This window comes from Drosophila melanogaster, chromosome 3R (assembly GCF_000001215.4).
Source record: "Drosophila melanogaster chromosome 3R".
In the NCBI taxonomy this organism is placed as follows: Eukaryota; Metazoa; Arthropoda; class Insecta; order Diptera; family Drosophilidae; genus Drosophila; species Drosophila melanogaster.
In genome coordinates, this window is record NT_033777.3 from 29,553,098 (window position 1) to 29,565,734 (window position 12,637).

The following is a 12,637-nucleotide window of genomic DNA, read 5'->3' on the forward strand; positions in this document are numbered from 1 at the left end:
TCCCCAGGATCCACCATCTCTTTTCGTCCTGTGCTGTGGCGTTTATTGAGCCGAGTTTCGCAACAGCCTCGTCCTGCGTCCTTCGGAAATTTCTGAACTGTCAACATGTCAACTGTTTGCTGGTCCGCTAAGGTTATTTCTGTGGGTGGAGTGGGTGGCTGGGGTGGCTTGGGTGGCTTGGTTGGCTCTCTCGCTCTTTTCGCTTTTTCGGCCTGTTTAAGCGATTTAACGCATCGCAAGGATAATGAAATTTTGATTATGCGCCGCTTGGCTGGTTGTCCTGGCACAGTGCCGCCCTCTGTGGGGCGGATTGCTGGCTGGGTCGCTATGAAATTAGCGTCGTTTAGGAGGTCCTTTGAAAATTGGGGAACGGAATTAAATTCGGCGAGCTGCTAATTATCGTTGGAAAAGGATGTTTGTGCAGCTGTATCTCTTTCTGAGTTATTTAATTAGAAGAGTGCTTAAAATGTTAATGACTTAGTGCCTTTAGTTTGAATACGAGTAAAAGAAACTATTAAATTTGATCATTCCATTAATAAAACAGAATCTAGCGCTGTTCTCGTTTCCAGCTGGTATAATAAACAATTTGCCGACTGGGTAATTGCTCACTCTCGGATACAAACAATTATGCAATTCAATTCGGAATTAATTGCACAATAAAACACCAAATTCTCATTTAATTGCCTGACAAAAAAGGCACACAAAGCAAAGCGGCAACCCACATAAATATGCAACACCCACACACAAACACACACACCCACTCAATCATGGCCAACTACATATATACGTCCAAATAGCCCCACCTCTCATTCCGCAGCCATAGCTTCTACAATCAAACTGGAATCGGAATCGGTCGGCGGGATATATAAATTCGAAAAATTATGAAAAACTATCAAAACATTTACATACGCTCGTTGCGGGGAAGGAAAGTGAGGAAAACGACGTGATCTTTTCGATCCACGCACTTAGTGTTGGGCAGCAGGCTTTTTATTAGCCAAACCTAGCTAGTTTTCAATATGTTTCAGTTAAAAGTTTTCAAAAATTAACAGAATCTGTTCTAAAGCATATTTCTGAAGTTATTTCAAAGTGAACATAATATTTCTTGTTTGTTGTTTCACTGCAAGACATAACAACTTTATTGGGCAAACATAAATTGCACATTTCTAGTCACATAAGGTGAATATTTTTTTAATATATTTTTTAATATTTTATTAGCTAGTTTTTAAAATCTATCGCAGTCATCACTGCACGCACGCAAATCGGCGGCCATTTATCAAATGACCAACTTGGCCGAAGCGTGGACTTTGTTGGTGCTTTTGTTATTGGCCGACTTGCTGCTGCTTTTGCCGGTTTCGTTTCATCTCGAAGTGGTGGGATCGAGAATAGGTGGGGGGAGTGGAGGGGGCTGGAGCTCGCTTATGATGTTTATTGAAAAATTAATTTGCGCCTCGTTGTTGTATTGCTTTTTTTCGGCGCTCATTTGCGTATTTCAAAGCGCAATGAATAATGATGGTGGTTAAGTAGTGGAAAATAAAAGAAGAAACGCTCGACGTGCTTGGCCTGAGAAATTAATATTTGTAATTGGCTATAATTGTTTATGCCAACGGCACAAAGTATAGAAAACGAGACGCAGACAATGATATTAACGAGCTGAGGGGCCTCTCATCGCATTTTGCCGCCATTTCGAAATGTTTAATTGAAAAGAAAGCGGAATTGCCGGGCATCGTAATGAAGAGCTCAAGTTTTGGGAAGTTGGAAAAATTTTAATCAGTCAAGAGGGGCGTTGGAAAAGTGGTAAGAGGTATATCAAGTGTTAATTGAATGGCTGGGAAATGTGAGAAGTTCATAAACGAGTTTACTGTCTTGGTTTCTTTTAAGTGTAATTAAAAACGATTTCGGAAAGAGTTTGAAAAAAGTTCAGAAATTATATAAAAATATTTCTAAATTTCACCCAACCCATTTAGGCAAGAACTCAAATTAATTGGCTAGAATTTCCCCAATCATGCAGAGTCGTTTCATTTTCAGCATCGTTTGCAACTAATTAAGGCAACCACACAGCCATTCGTCAACTGTTCTAATTGAGCTCTTTATTTTCCACCCACTGGCAATTGTCATTAAAATCCTTTCACCAACTTGCCGCCCGAAAAGCCGAGCGAACCCGCACAATCCGACGCCCATTTCCCATTTTCACAACTTGGTCCTTCGAGCAGCGGAAAACAAAGGAGCAGCTGAACAATGGCTGGCAAAAGTTTTCAAGCCAACAATTTCACATAATAATCCTTAAAATGAGTTTAATTTGTAGAGCGAGAATTATAAAGGGTGCGGTATTCCCGCTCCCTCCCTCACTCCACCCGCCAACCTTGCAATTTATGGAGCTTATGGGGGTTGGCAAAATTCTATATAATCCTGCATATTTCACATTTATATGTATGTGATTGATTCGGCCGGGTTCCCGGGACGTTCGATTTATGTGGACCGATCCGATTTTTATGGCTTATCTCCTGAGGTGGAGCAAAAGGGAAGAAAAAACATAATTTCCTGACCGAGATTGCAGCTTTGCGATAATGCCGCTCCACCCGACATTTGATGCTTTTGGGGCCCTGATAATGATGGGCTTATTATTTATTATATTGTTCTTGTACGCTAAGGACATGTAGGAGTGCCAATTAAAATTGAAAAACCGCCTGGTCTATATATACATACATATATATGTACATATTAGGCGTACATAAAGCTTAAAAAATCACGCCAATTTGGCCAAATGAAGTCATAAACGATAAAGAGGGAGATAGAGGGAAAATGGAGATGGAAGGAAAAGCCAGAAAACCAAAGTGGAAATGGACAGGCGTTTGCCGCCGCTGCTTGTTATAAAATGCTAATACGCGCAGCAGCTCGAAAAAAAAGTGGAAAAACGCTTTGAAGATTGAATTATTCAATAATAATTAGGCGTGCGACAGGGACGGCTATACTGCGGGGCAGCTACACCATCTCTGTCTGTACGGCAAGAGTGCGGCAAACTCACCACACTGAAGCGAGAGCGAAAGAGAAAAGAAGGCGGAACAAAAGTCAGAAAAGTGGAGAAATACAAGACTCACACCGGAAAAAAAGAGCGAGCGAGCTAGTCTCGAAACCAATAAAAATGGTGTCGCACGCGGTGCACTCCACCACGGGAGTGAGAGAGAGGCACGCTCTACACAGCCGGTTTCCCACCACCAATCGTCGAGTGCGTCGGTGTGAGTGAGTATCTGTGTGGCAGGCAGCGGTGCATCCGAAACTGCGACCACAGTTTCAGTCGCAGAACAGACGTGATCTCAAGAGGACGTGTCTCTCTCTGGAAATAAATAGCCCCTGAAAAGATACAAAACGCCGCGTGTGACAGTGTGTGTCTGTGTTTCCCAAGCGTGTGACGAACGAGCGCATTAATTGAAAGATAATCAAAACAAATTAACAGCAGACCATGTCTCAATGAACCAATTAACCGGCGCACCTAAAGCACAGTATTAACGAGCCACAGTTACACAAACGATCGAAAGGCTTTATGTTAAAGCTCAGCCCAGCGAGCATGACAGTTACAGGTCTGCGCCAGACGATGACCAGTCCCACGGTGCCGCCGAGCAGTAACACTCCCGCGGGTAACCTCATCATCACCAGCAGCAGTAGCAACAGCGGCAGCAACAGCGGCAGCAACATGAGCAGCGGCAACATGACCAGCAGCAACCTGACCAACCTGAGTCCTAGCCACCCGGCTGGCCTGAATGCCCTGGCCAGTCCCACCTCGCCGTCGGCACTGCTGCTGGCCCATCAGCAGCATCTGCTGCAGCAGCACCAGCAACACCAGCAGCAGCAGCAACAGCAGCAGCAGGCGGCGGCGCTCCAGCTGGCCGCAGTGCATCCGCCGGCCCACCATCTGCACAAGACCACCTCCCGACTGAGCAACTTTAGTGTGGCCTCTCTCCTGGCGGACACGAGGCCCAGAACGCCACCCAACCAGGCGGCGGATGGACCCCAGAACCTGACCAGTTCGGCGGCCACCTCGCCCATCTCCCAGGCCAGCAGCACGCCGCCGCCTCCGCCGGCCAGTGCGGCCGCCCAAGTTCCCGCCAACACCTTCCATCCCGCCGCCGTCGCGCACCACGCCCACTTGCTGCAGGCCGCCCACGCGGCTGCGGCGGCACATGCCCAGCACCAGGCGATGGCCGCCCAGCTGCGCCAACAGCAGCAGCAGGCGGACGCCCGGGCCAACTCGCCACCCGCCTCCACGAGTTCCACGCCCAGCTCCACGCCACTGGGATCCGCACTGGGATCGCAGGGCAATGTGGCCTCCACTCCCGCCAAAAATGAACGCCATTCGCCGCTGGGCAGCCACACGGACTCCGAGCTGGAGTACGACGAGGAGATGCTGCAGGACCACGAGGCCGATCACGACGAGGAGGAGGACTCCATTGTGGATATCGAGGACATGAACGCCGACGACTCGCCGCGCTCCACGCCCGACGGCCTCGACGGCAGCGGCAAGTCGCTGGAATCGCCGCACGGTCCGCCGCCGGGCTCTCACATGCAATCCACGATACTTTCCCCGGCGGCCCTGGCCTCCGGTCATGTGCCCATCCGCCCGACCCCCTTCAGTGCACTGGCCGCCGCGGCGGTGGCCTGGACGGGAATGGGCGGTGGAGTTCCGTGGCCAGGAACCAGACAAATGCCGCCCTTCGGACCGCCTGGCATGTTTCCGGGAGCAGGATTCGGTGGAGGTAAGTGTCGTTATCCAGTTCTTTGTGGGGTTTTTGTCAGCTTGTTTTCGGTTTTTGTACTTCCTAGAGGGGAAATGATAAACCTTATCTGTTACATGTGCTTAACTGTCCTGTCCTAAGCGATATTTTAAACTCATTTGCAATGGAGGATTCAGCATGGGCATAATTAAATAATGGGAAAATAAAAATATATATAGGAGAGAATATAGAACTCAAAAGGTTTACTTCAAAAAAAATAAAAACAACCTCAACTCTCTTTCGAAAATATTTTCAATTTAGAGCCTTAACATCAAAGTAAATATGAGTGTATATATAGTTACATTTCATATATTTATTTATAATTAACTGTAAACCCATAAACATGAACTTCTGAACCCGTGAACAATAGAAATACGCGAATTCCGCTTGGGAGCAAATTCCCCATTAGCAGCCAGCGATGTGTATTCAAAAACGATTTATTTAATGGAGGAATTTCAAACCACCCACCCCACCCCTCATTGTTTTATGCCCCATGTGCGGTGGCAACTTTATCTACACCATTTTGTGTCGCATTTTAATTCAATTAACTGCCGCCCCTCGCCTTAATTGGCATCGATGGTGACTCTCCGCTCCTGGTCGGACGCGAGCTGCGGGTGCTCCATCATGGCCACCTCGTCGTCATCGTCATCATGGCTATGGAATGGAAGTGATCGTGACTGCAGTTTGTAGTCAAAGTGCGTGGCAATTATTGCGGGGCCTTAAATAAAACAATGAAAACTGCCTGATTGCGCTGGGCCCATTATTTGATGATGATGATGATGATGATGGCTGATGGCTGATGATAGTCGCGTCGGTTCTGATTTGACTCAATTGGCCACGTCTGATTATTCATTGCACTCGCTGGCCAGCGGCGTTTTTCGGTGTTTTCCGGTCTGACAGCCAGCCAGCCCCCCATTACCGTTCCCGAATTGGAAAATCTAATAATAAGCGCGTAAAAAGCGGACTGTCTAACCGACCAGCCAGACTAATTGAAGCGAGTCTGGCTGTTTAACTGGGCGATCTCTATCTGCATGCACAGTTCACACTTTGCCTGCATTTCCTGGACAAAAAGCACCGCGGGTCGTAGGGAAAAACTGGTGGAAAATCGGGGAAAACACTCGACAAGTCACACTTTGATGCCGGACTGACATGTGAACTTTACTCGGCCATCGCGAACTCTGCGTTTCCGCTCCTTAAAGTTGCTCAAACACATTCGAAAAACTCGGAAAGGGCGGTGCAAAAACGGTGGGCAAAAAAGTGTAAATTTGCTTTTTATATGCAGAACAGCAACTATTGTTCCTGTTTTTGCTGCATATGCTCGGGTTTTTCTTGCCACTACAAAGCATTGTTTTATAAAGCTGTCGGCTGTGTTTTGAAAAAAAGGGCTTCAAATGGGGTGTTGTATTAGGAAATTTGGGCTTTAAAGTAGGTTAGTTCGAGTATTACCATATTACCGCCTCATTCAAACTATTAATACATGAAATTCCAGAACTGCATCTCTAAAAGTGCTTTCATAAATTCCAAAATATTTCAAAAGGGAACTGTTCAACAAATCGATATAAATCAATCTCGATGTGGGCCATCAATTCACCGCCCTTCATCAACCACTTGAGCTATCTTTCGTTCCTTCCCTATAAAGATGCCGAGATGAATAAACTATTCCAAACATTTGCCGCTTATTTTGTCATTTGGCTGTCAACTGCTGCATGTGTATAAAATACAGTCGAACAACTTCATTTCATTTCATTTCGTTTCGTTTCGTATCATTTGGCAGCTGTTTTTTTATTTTGTGTTGTTTTCTGGCCCTCAGTCTCGGTTTCAGTTTCTGGTTCCTGTGTTCAGCGTGTCTCATTAGCGCAGCAGGTTGCTGTCTTCTGTGGACTGATGATCCCCTGTTTTTCCGGAGGGTTTCCCTTCTGACCTGCGCCGCTATCTTCTGCGGCATTATGTCAAGTGTTAGGTACTTAGTGCCTTCGGCAAATGCTTAACTGGTAGATACAGGTTGTATCTTTTGGCTACCGTTTGTCGGCTACTTCATGGACTATTAAATTAAGCTACCATCGATTAGAGGGAACACACACACACACACACATAGTCAGTCGGCTTGAAGTTGTATGGTTTTTTGCCCTGCCATTTGATTAGCATCTTCGTGTTGCAATATGGGGAATTCCCTTTGTGCCTTCATAATTTAACTAATTGCAAGCGCAGTCGAGTCACGTATGCTGCACATGCCACCCATTTTTGCCCCCTTTAACCCCTCGACGGCCCCTGTTACTCAGCCACCACGCATTGCAGCTGCAATTCTTGGCAGCCATTATAGAAATTAATTTTCAAGCTGAACAAACGAGCAACAACTTGGGAGTCATTGCATAAATACATAGAGCCAGGCACACACACACATGCACACTATGCTTTATGGCAAGAGAGCGAAAGAGAGAGGGCGAGAAAACCTGGCCAAAACGGTGGGTGTGGCATGTCAGCAACGCCCACCCAAAACACGCAATTTTCAACAGCAACGGCAGCAATTTAAACGTTGACAGACGGCTGCTGGTTGGCGAAAAGCGAGAAGAGGGTTAAGGAAGACCCGGTGCTGTCGATAAGTGGGCAGCGAGGGGTTAAGGGGGCCGTTTGCATGCGTTTTAACACCATTTGCAAGGCTCCAAGCCGAAAGAGTCAAAAGCTAAAATAATATTTGCATTCTGCACGCCATCTAACGTGCATACGCTGTACTAAATACACACATGCAACACAGCAACGTTGGCGAGGGGGGGTGGTGCCTTCGAGGGGGCGTGTGGCGGCGCAGACATTTTGATGTATGTTTTGGTAAATAAAATTTATTTGCATTAAATTACCAGGCCAGACAAAGCGAAGGTGCTGGTGCTGCGAATGGTGATGGGTTAAACGCGGTGGCAGTGGGGTCGTTAAGGGGGGGAGTGCTAAGTGTGTGTGTGTGTGTGTGTGTGGTGGTGTGTATCTGTTAGGTTGAGAAAACATTTGCTAAATATTTGTAGACAATTGGTAGTTCAACTAATTTGAGCTGCCTGCTGTTGGATGTTGCTGCTGCTGTAGATGTTGCTGCTGCTGCGCTTGTTGCTGTTGCCGTTGCTGTTGTTGCTGCGCTGCACCTGAGTAATTAAATAGCGTTTGGAAGCTGTCATAAGAGGTGGCCTCACCCAGCCCACGGGCTATCCGAGCACTCTTATCTTGCCCAGAGGCAGCGAACTTCATTGCAAAACAGTCCAAATAGATACTATGTGGCACGCAATGTGACAAGATTGCAACAGAGTGGGCAGTGCAACAGCACTGAGCGAAATAGTTGTAATAATACTAATCGAAGCAGTCCGTGTAAACTCATCGCTGGCAACTGGTTCTTGGCACGCTGCCCACTAATTAATTGACCCGTTTAACCGGTGCGCTAGTTGGCCAACTGAGCTCCCTGCGCCCAGGACCTTCGGCTAATCATTCAGTTAGTGGGTAAACACCTATTTGGAGCTAATTAAAATCGCACATTATGAAATCGGCCTGAGGTCCCAAAGCGATTGCCGTTTTGACCGTAAGCGTGTAATTGCATTAGCCATCCGGCCAGCGATCTGTCCAATCCATCCACTCCATCCACTGCATCCAATCCTAGTGCACTCCATATTGCTCAACGGTTTTCACTGCAAAAACGCTACTGGATGTACAAGACGTGGATGTGGATGTTGCTATGGTGCTATGCGAAAACGCTTTAATGAAGAATTAATTGCCAGCAATTTGCACCGCACATCAATCGAGCCTTGTCACCGCCGGCTATATAAAGCGATTGCTTTGGATATTTGGTATTGGTATTGCTGCCGCTGCGATCGGTACGCGTAAATTTCACAATTGCTTGTTGCCTGTCTCATTTAGCAGCTGTTGTTGCTGCTGCTGCTGCTCGATGGTCTTATACGATGTCGCGGCTACAATACACCGGAGAACTCAAATTAATTGAAAATCCATTACAAACATAGGCTAAATGTCACAATTGGCGTTTGTGGCATGTATTTTGCGCTGGCAATGGCGACGTATTGCCCCAGCCGCAGCAGCAACAGCAACAGCAACAACTCGCAGCAGCAACAATGCCTATAAAAGAGCAAAAAGGCGAAAACGAGTCTCGCACTCTGGTTTCAGCGTGCGTCTCCATCTTGCCCCTCGAGCCTCGAGTTGTTCAGCTTTTCCGCAGGTTTTGCAACATGCCACAGTCAGACGGTGGGCGGGGCAAGGGGGCGTCGAATCCAGCTCACTTGCTATGGAAACCCCATTCCAACAATTTAGCGACAAATGAGCAATTAATTTTGAAATAAATGTAAAGCAAACCGAATCGAAACGAAACGAAAAGAAGGCAAGATTGGAGCACGATACTGCATACAAATAATGGCAATGCCACTGATTGCAATGGAAACTGATTAATAATTAAGAAGGATTTTTATTAATTTTTAAACCAGAGAGCCGGGGCCAACAAAGTTTCGCGCATAAATGGCACATAAATATTAAAGCCATGCTGGGTATAAAGAAAAAGAATCGTAAAAGTCGAGCGACCAACCTGTGACAAAAGCGAAAAAGGGCTGTAAAAGTTTGGCCGCCTCGTTTAAATGCTAATTTGGCCACTAATTTACGGTCAATACAACAAGAGCGACAACAAAATACCAAACAAGACAAAACAAAATCAAAACTTCACACGGAATGCAAGCTGGCCAAGAAAACAAGCCGATTTACAAAAGTGTATATGTATATTTATATTTAAATATATTTTGGAGTCGCAGAGTCTGTAACAAATTTTGTGAATGCAGACTTCATTATGAAGACCGGGGCACCTGGAATCAGGCGATTTACTCCGCCTTGTTAGGGGCCATACAAAACGCTTTTACGACCTGGCCAGAAACGATCGAGGCTCACAAATAAGTGAAATTATATGCATATCGGCCATATCGATAAGGCCGCAGCATTAACATAACTCCGGCATGTCACACTAATTACTTAATGAGCCAGTCAGCTCAGGTTTCCCCCCGCGGATTATTAGTTCTGATTCCATCGCCAGTTGCATTTTTATGGCCCGAAGACAGGCCGTGCGACAGTTATTTGTTTACTCAAAACATAACATCATAAAATGAATCGAATGTTTTTAGGATCAGCTTGGAAGTCCACTTCCTACTCAAATCATTGCATTGCAGCATGATATTCTGCACTGTTTTTTAAGTTTGTATGCCTTTCGTTTATTGTTGTTTAATGCATCGTTTGCCATTTGCAGAGCATGAAAAGCAATTACAAAAGCAGGCAACTTGGCCACGTTTGTCACTCGGCAATTTCAATTTGTGCAATTATGCGTAAAATTAAAGCGCTGCATATCATTTGCATTTGTCTTTATTTTGATTCGACTGCTGCCTTCGTTTTTCAGCCTGAAAACAAAATGCCCAATAAATTACGCGTGCCTGGAAAGGAAGGGAAGAGTAGAATTCAAAGGGGGATTGTGGGGGGGGGGGGACCTGGAGATCTGACCCGGACTGACTGCATCTTTAAAATGCCATTTGCATCTTTGTGGTTTTGGCGCAGCCCCGATGGCAAGCTCATTACTTTCATTAACAACACTCCCGGCATGCAACTCGCAACTTGCAACTTGCAACAGCTGCTGCTGCCACGGATCGGTCGTCTTTATAAGGCCTGCACGTTTCTTTTTTGCTTTGTGCTGTTTTTTTTTTTTGGTCTCCTACTTCTCCTCTGGCTGCCTTTGTTTGCCAAAACAAAATGCCCAAATTAAAATTGTTTTGCCGTGGAGAGAATCGAACTGAGATATGGCCGGGGGAATCGGGATTTGGCGGGGAGGCGCTGCAGCATGCTGGAAGAAGAGGAGGAGGAGGAGGAGGAGGGGATTCACTCGGGGAATGCATTTCCCGTCGCTACTGCTGCTGCTTTGTCTGACAAATAGTTTAGACAGCAAATTTATTGGCCACTTAAAGGAGTAATTACCGTATATTGTTGCCGCTGCCGCTTTTAGCCAAATTGACAAGGCCAAGGACAGCGGCGGTTGACAGCACATTTCATTCAGCAAGCGACTGCATTTTGCATGCTTAATGCTACAGTAGGTGTCCCTTAAAGCGGACAAGCAAATCTTTAAGATTGAAAACGCCTTGGAGTAGACAGCACAGTTGGCGGACAATGTGTAAGGGACAAATAATAAGAAGGAGTACACTGAGGAGTATTCCACTTTATTTCCCTCAATGAGACTTCTAGTGCAACAGCCAACTAATCAAGACTCTTTCCATCTATTTTCCAGATGCCAACGAACCGCCGCGGATCAAGTGCAACCTGCGGAAGCACAAGCCCAACCGGAAGCCCCGCACCCCCTTCACAACACAGCAGCTGCTCTCGCTGGAGAAGAAGTTCCGGGAGAAGCAGTACCTGAGCATCGCCGAACGGGCGGAGTTCTCCTCCTCGCTGCGGCTGACGGAGACGCAGGTGAAGATCTGGTTCCAGAACCGAAGGGCCAAGGCCAAGCGTCTCCAGGAGGCCGAGATCGAGAAGATCAAGATGGCGGCGCTGGGCCGAGGAGCACCTGGTGCCCAGTGGGCCATGGCCGGGTACTTCCATCCGAGCCTGATGCACCTGGGATAAGTGGCGGCCCAGTTGGTGGGCCACGATCGCCAATTGATGCGCCACCAACGCCCACTGGGCCACAGTGCCCACGATCATCTTCATCCTGGTAACCAAATAGCCGCTGGCGGCGGTCCTCGAGCGGAAACCCCCAAAATTTTGCTGTGATGTTAGCGCATTTTACGTTACGATACTTCCAAATGTTGTTTCAAATGCACACCCTGTAAATAACTATATAAGAAGCGGAGAAGAATTTGCACCCGATTCGAGCAATCGAACCTTGTATATAGCGAGAGCAAACAAGCAAGCAGAAAAATGTTTCCTAATTGTACATAAATCTAGCAAGTAAACCCAATCAATTCAATTCAAAACCTTCGTTCGTTTGTTTCGCATAACCAATTGACAAAAGAAACGAACGGCATTCGTTTGCACAAAATCAAGTCAATAAGCGTAAATTACCGATTAACTAAATTCATATTTGATTGTATTGTATTGTATTTTGCAAAGTAAGTCAGTCTAGCTAATGGATCGATCGTGTATTTAAAAAATACTTCTAAGCACCTAAACTAAACTAATCTAATGCTATAACTATGCCGTTAAAAGTACTTTACGATAATACCACAGACCTATACATATAGTTCATACACGCATTAAATATTATGAATACACCATATAGCGTTAATCCTCTGTAGTTGTTTAATCGTAAATCATAAAATCGAAATTGTGAGAAACTGATACAAAAAAACATGCGAAAAGAGCAGAAGGAAAATCATACAAAATCATTGAAAAAAATATATAATTATACAAAAAAAAATATGATAAAGTTCTGTTTAATCTGTTGGTGGTAAAACTATTTCAACACAATATTCATATTATTTTTTTTTTAGTTCAAACACTATTTTCCTAGCTACAAAGTGTCTCATTTGATGCTGATTCTGAGAATGAGCTCTCCATTATCGACAGCCTCGTAAAATGTCAGGGAAACAATATTTTGTTTTGATTAACACGTAAAGTGTTATGTGATGATTGCATAAGTGCGATTGCCTATGTTGCAATGCCTTGCCATTGCAAAACCATTGCAAATCGAGAATGTGAAATTGGTGGCCGCAGCAAATTGATAAAGGGAAATTAAGCGGGAATAATTTATATTATATTATTATAAATGCAGGAATATTTCACAAATTCCGCATTACTCATCGTGGAATTTTGACAGTCAAGAGTAATAGCCACCATTTGGTGGAGCATCCTTATCGGCTGGCAATTAA

At 45.5% G+C, this 12,637-nt stretch overlaps 1 protein-coding gene across 1 annotated transcript; it reads left to right on the forward strand.

Moving 5' to 3' along the window:
- The first annotated feature begins 3,288 nt into the window (after positions 1-3,288).
- On the forward strand, positions 3,289-12,147 carry Dr (Drop). The gene is made up of 2 exons (NM_057976.3): positions 3,289-4,748; positions 11,056-12,147. Exons 1-2 carry the CDS (start codon positions 3,539-3,541, stop codon positions 11,391-11,393), a joined length of 1,548 nt encoding a protein of 515 aa, NP_477324.1. The 5' UTR covers positions 3,289-3,538; the 3' UTR covers positions 11,394-12,147.
- Positions 12,148-12,637: the final 490 nt, after the last annotated feature.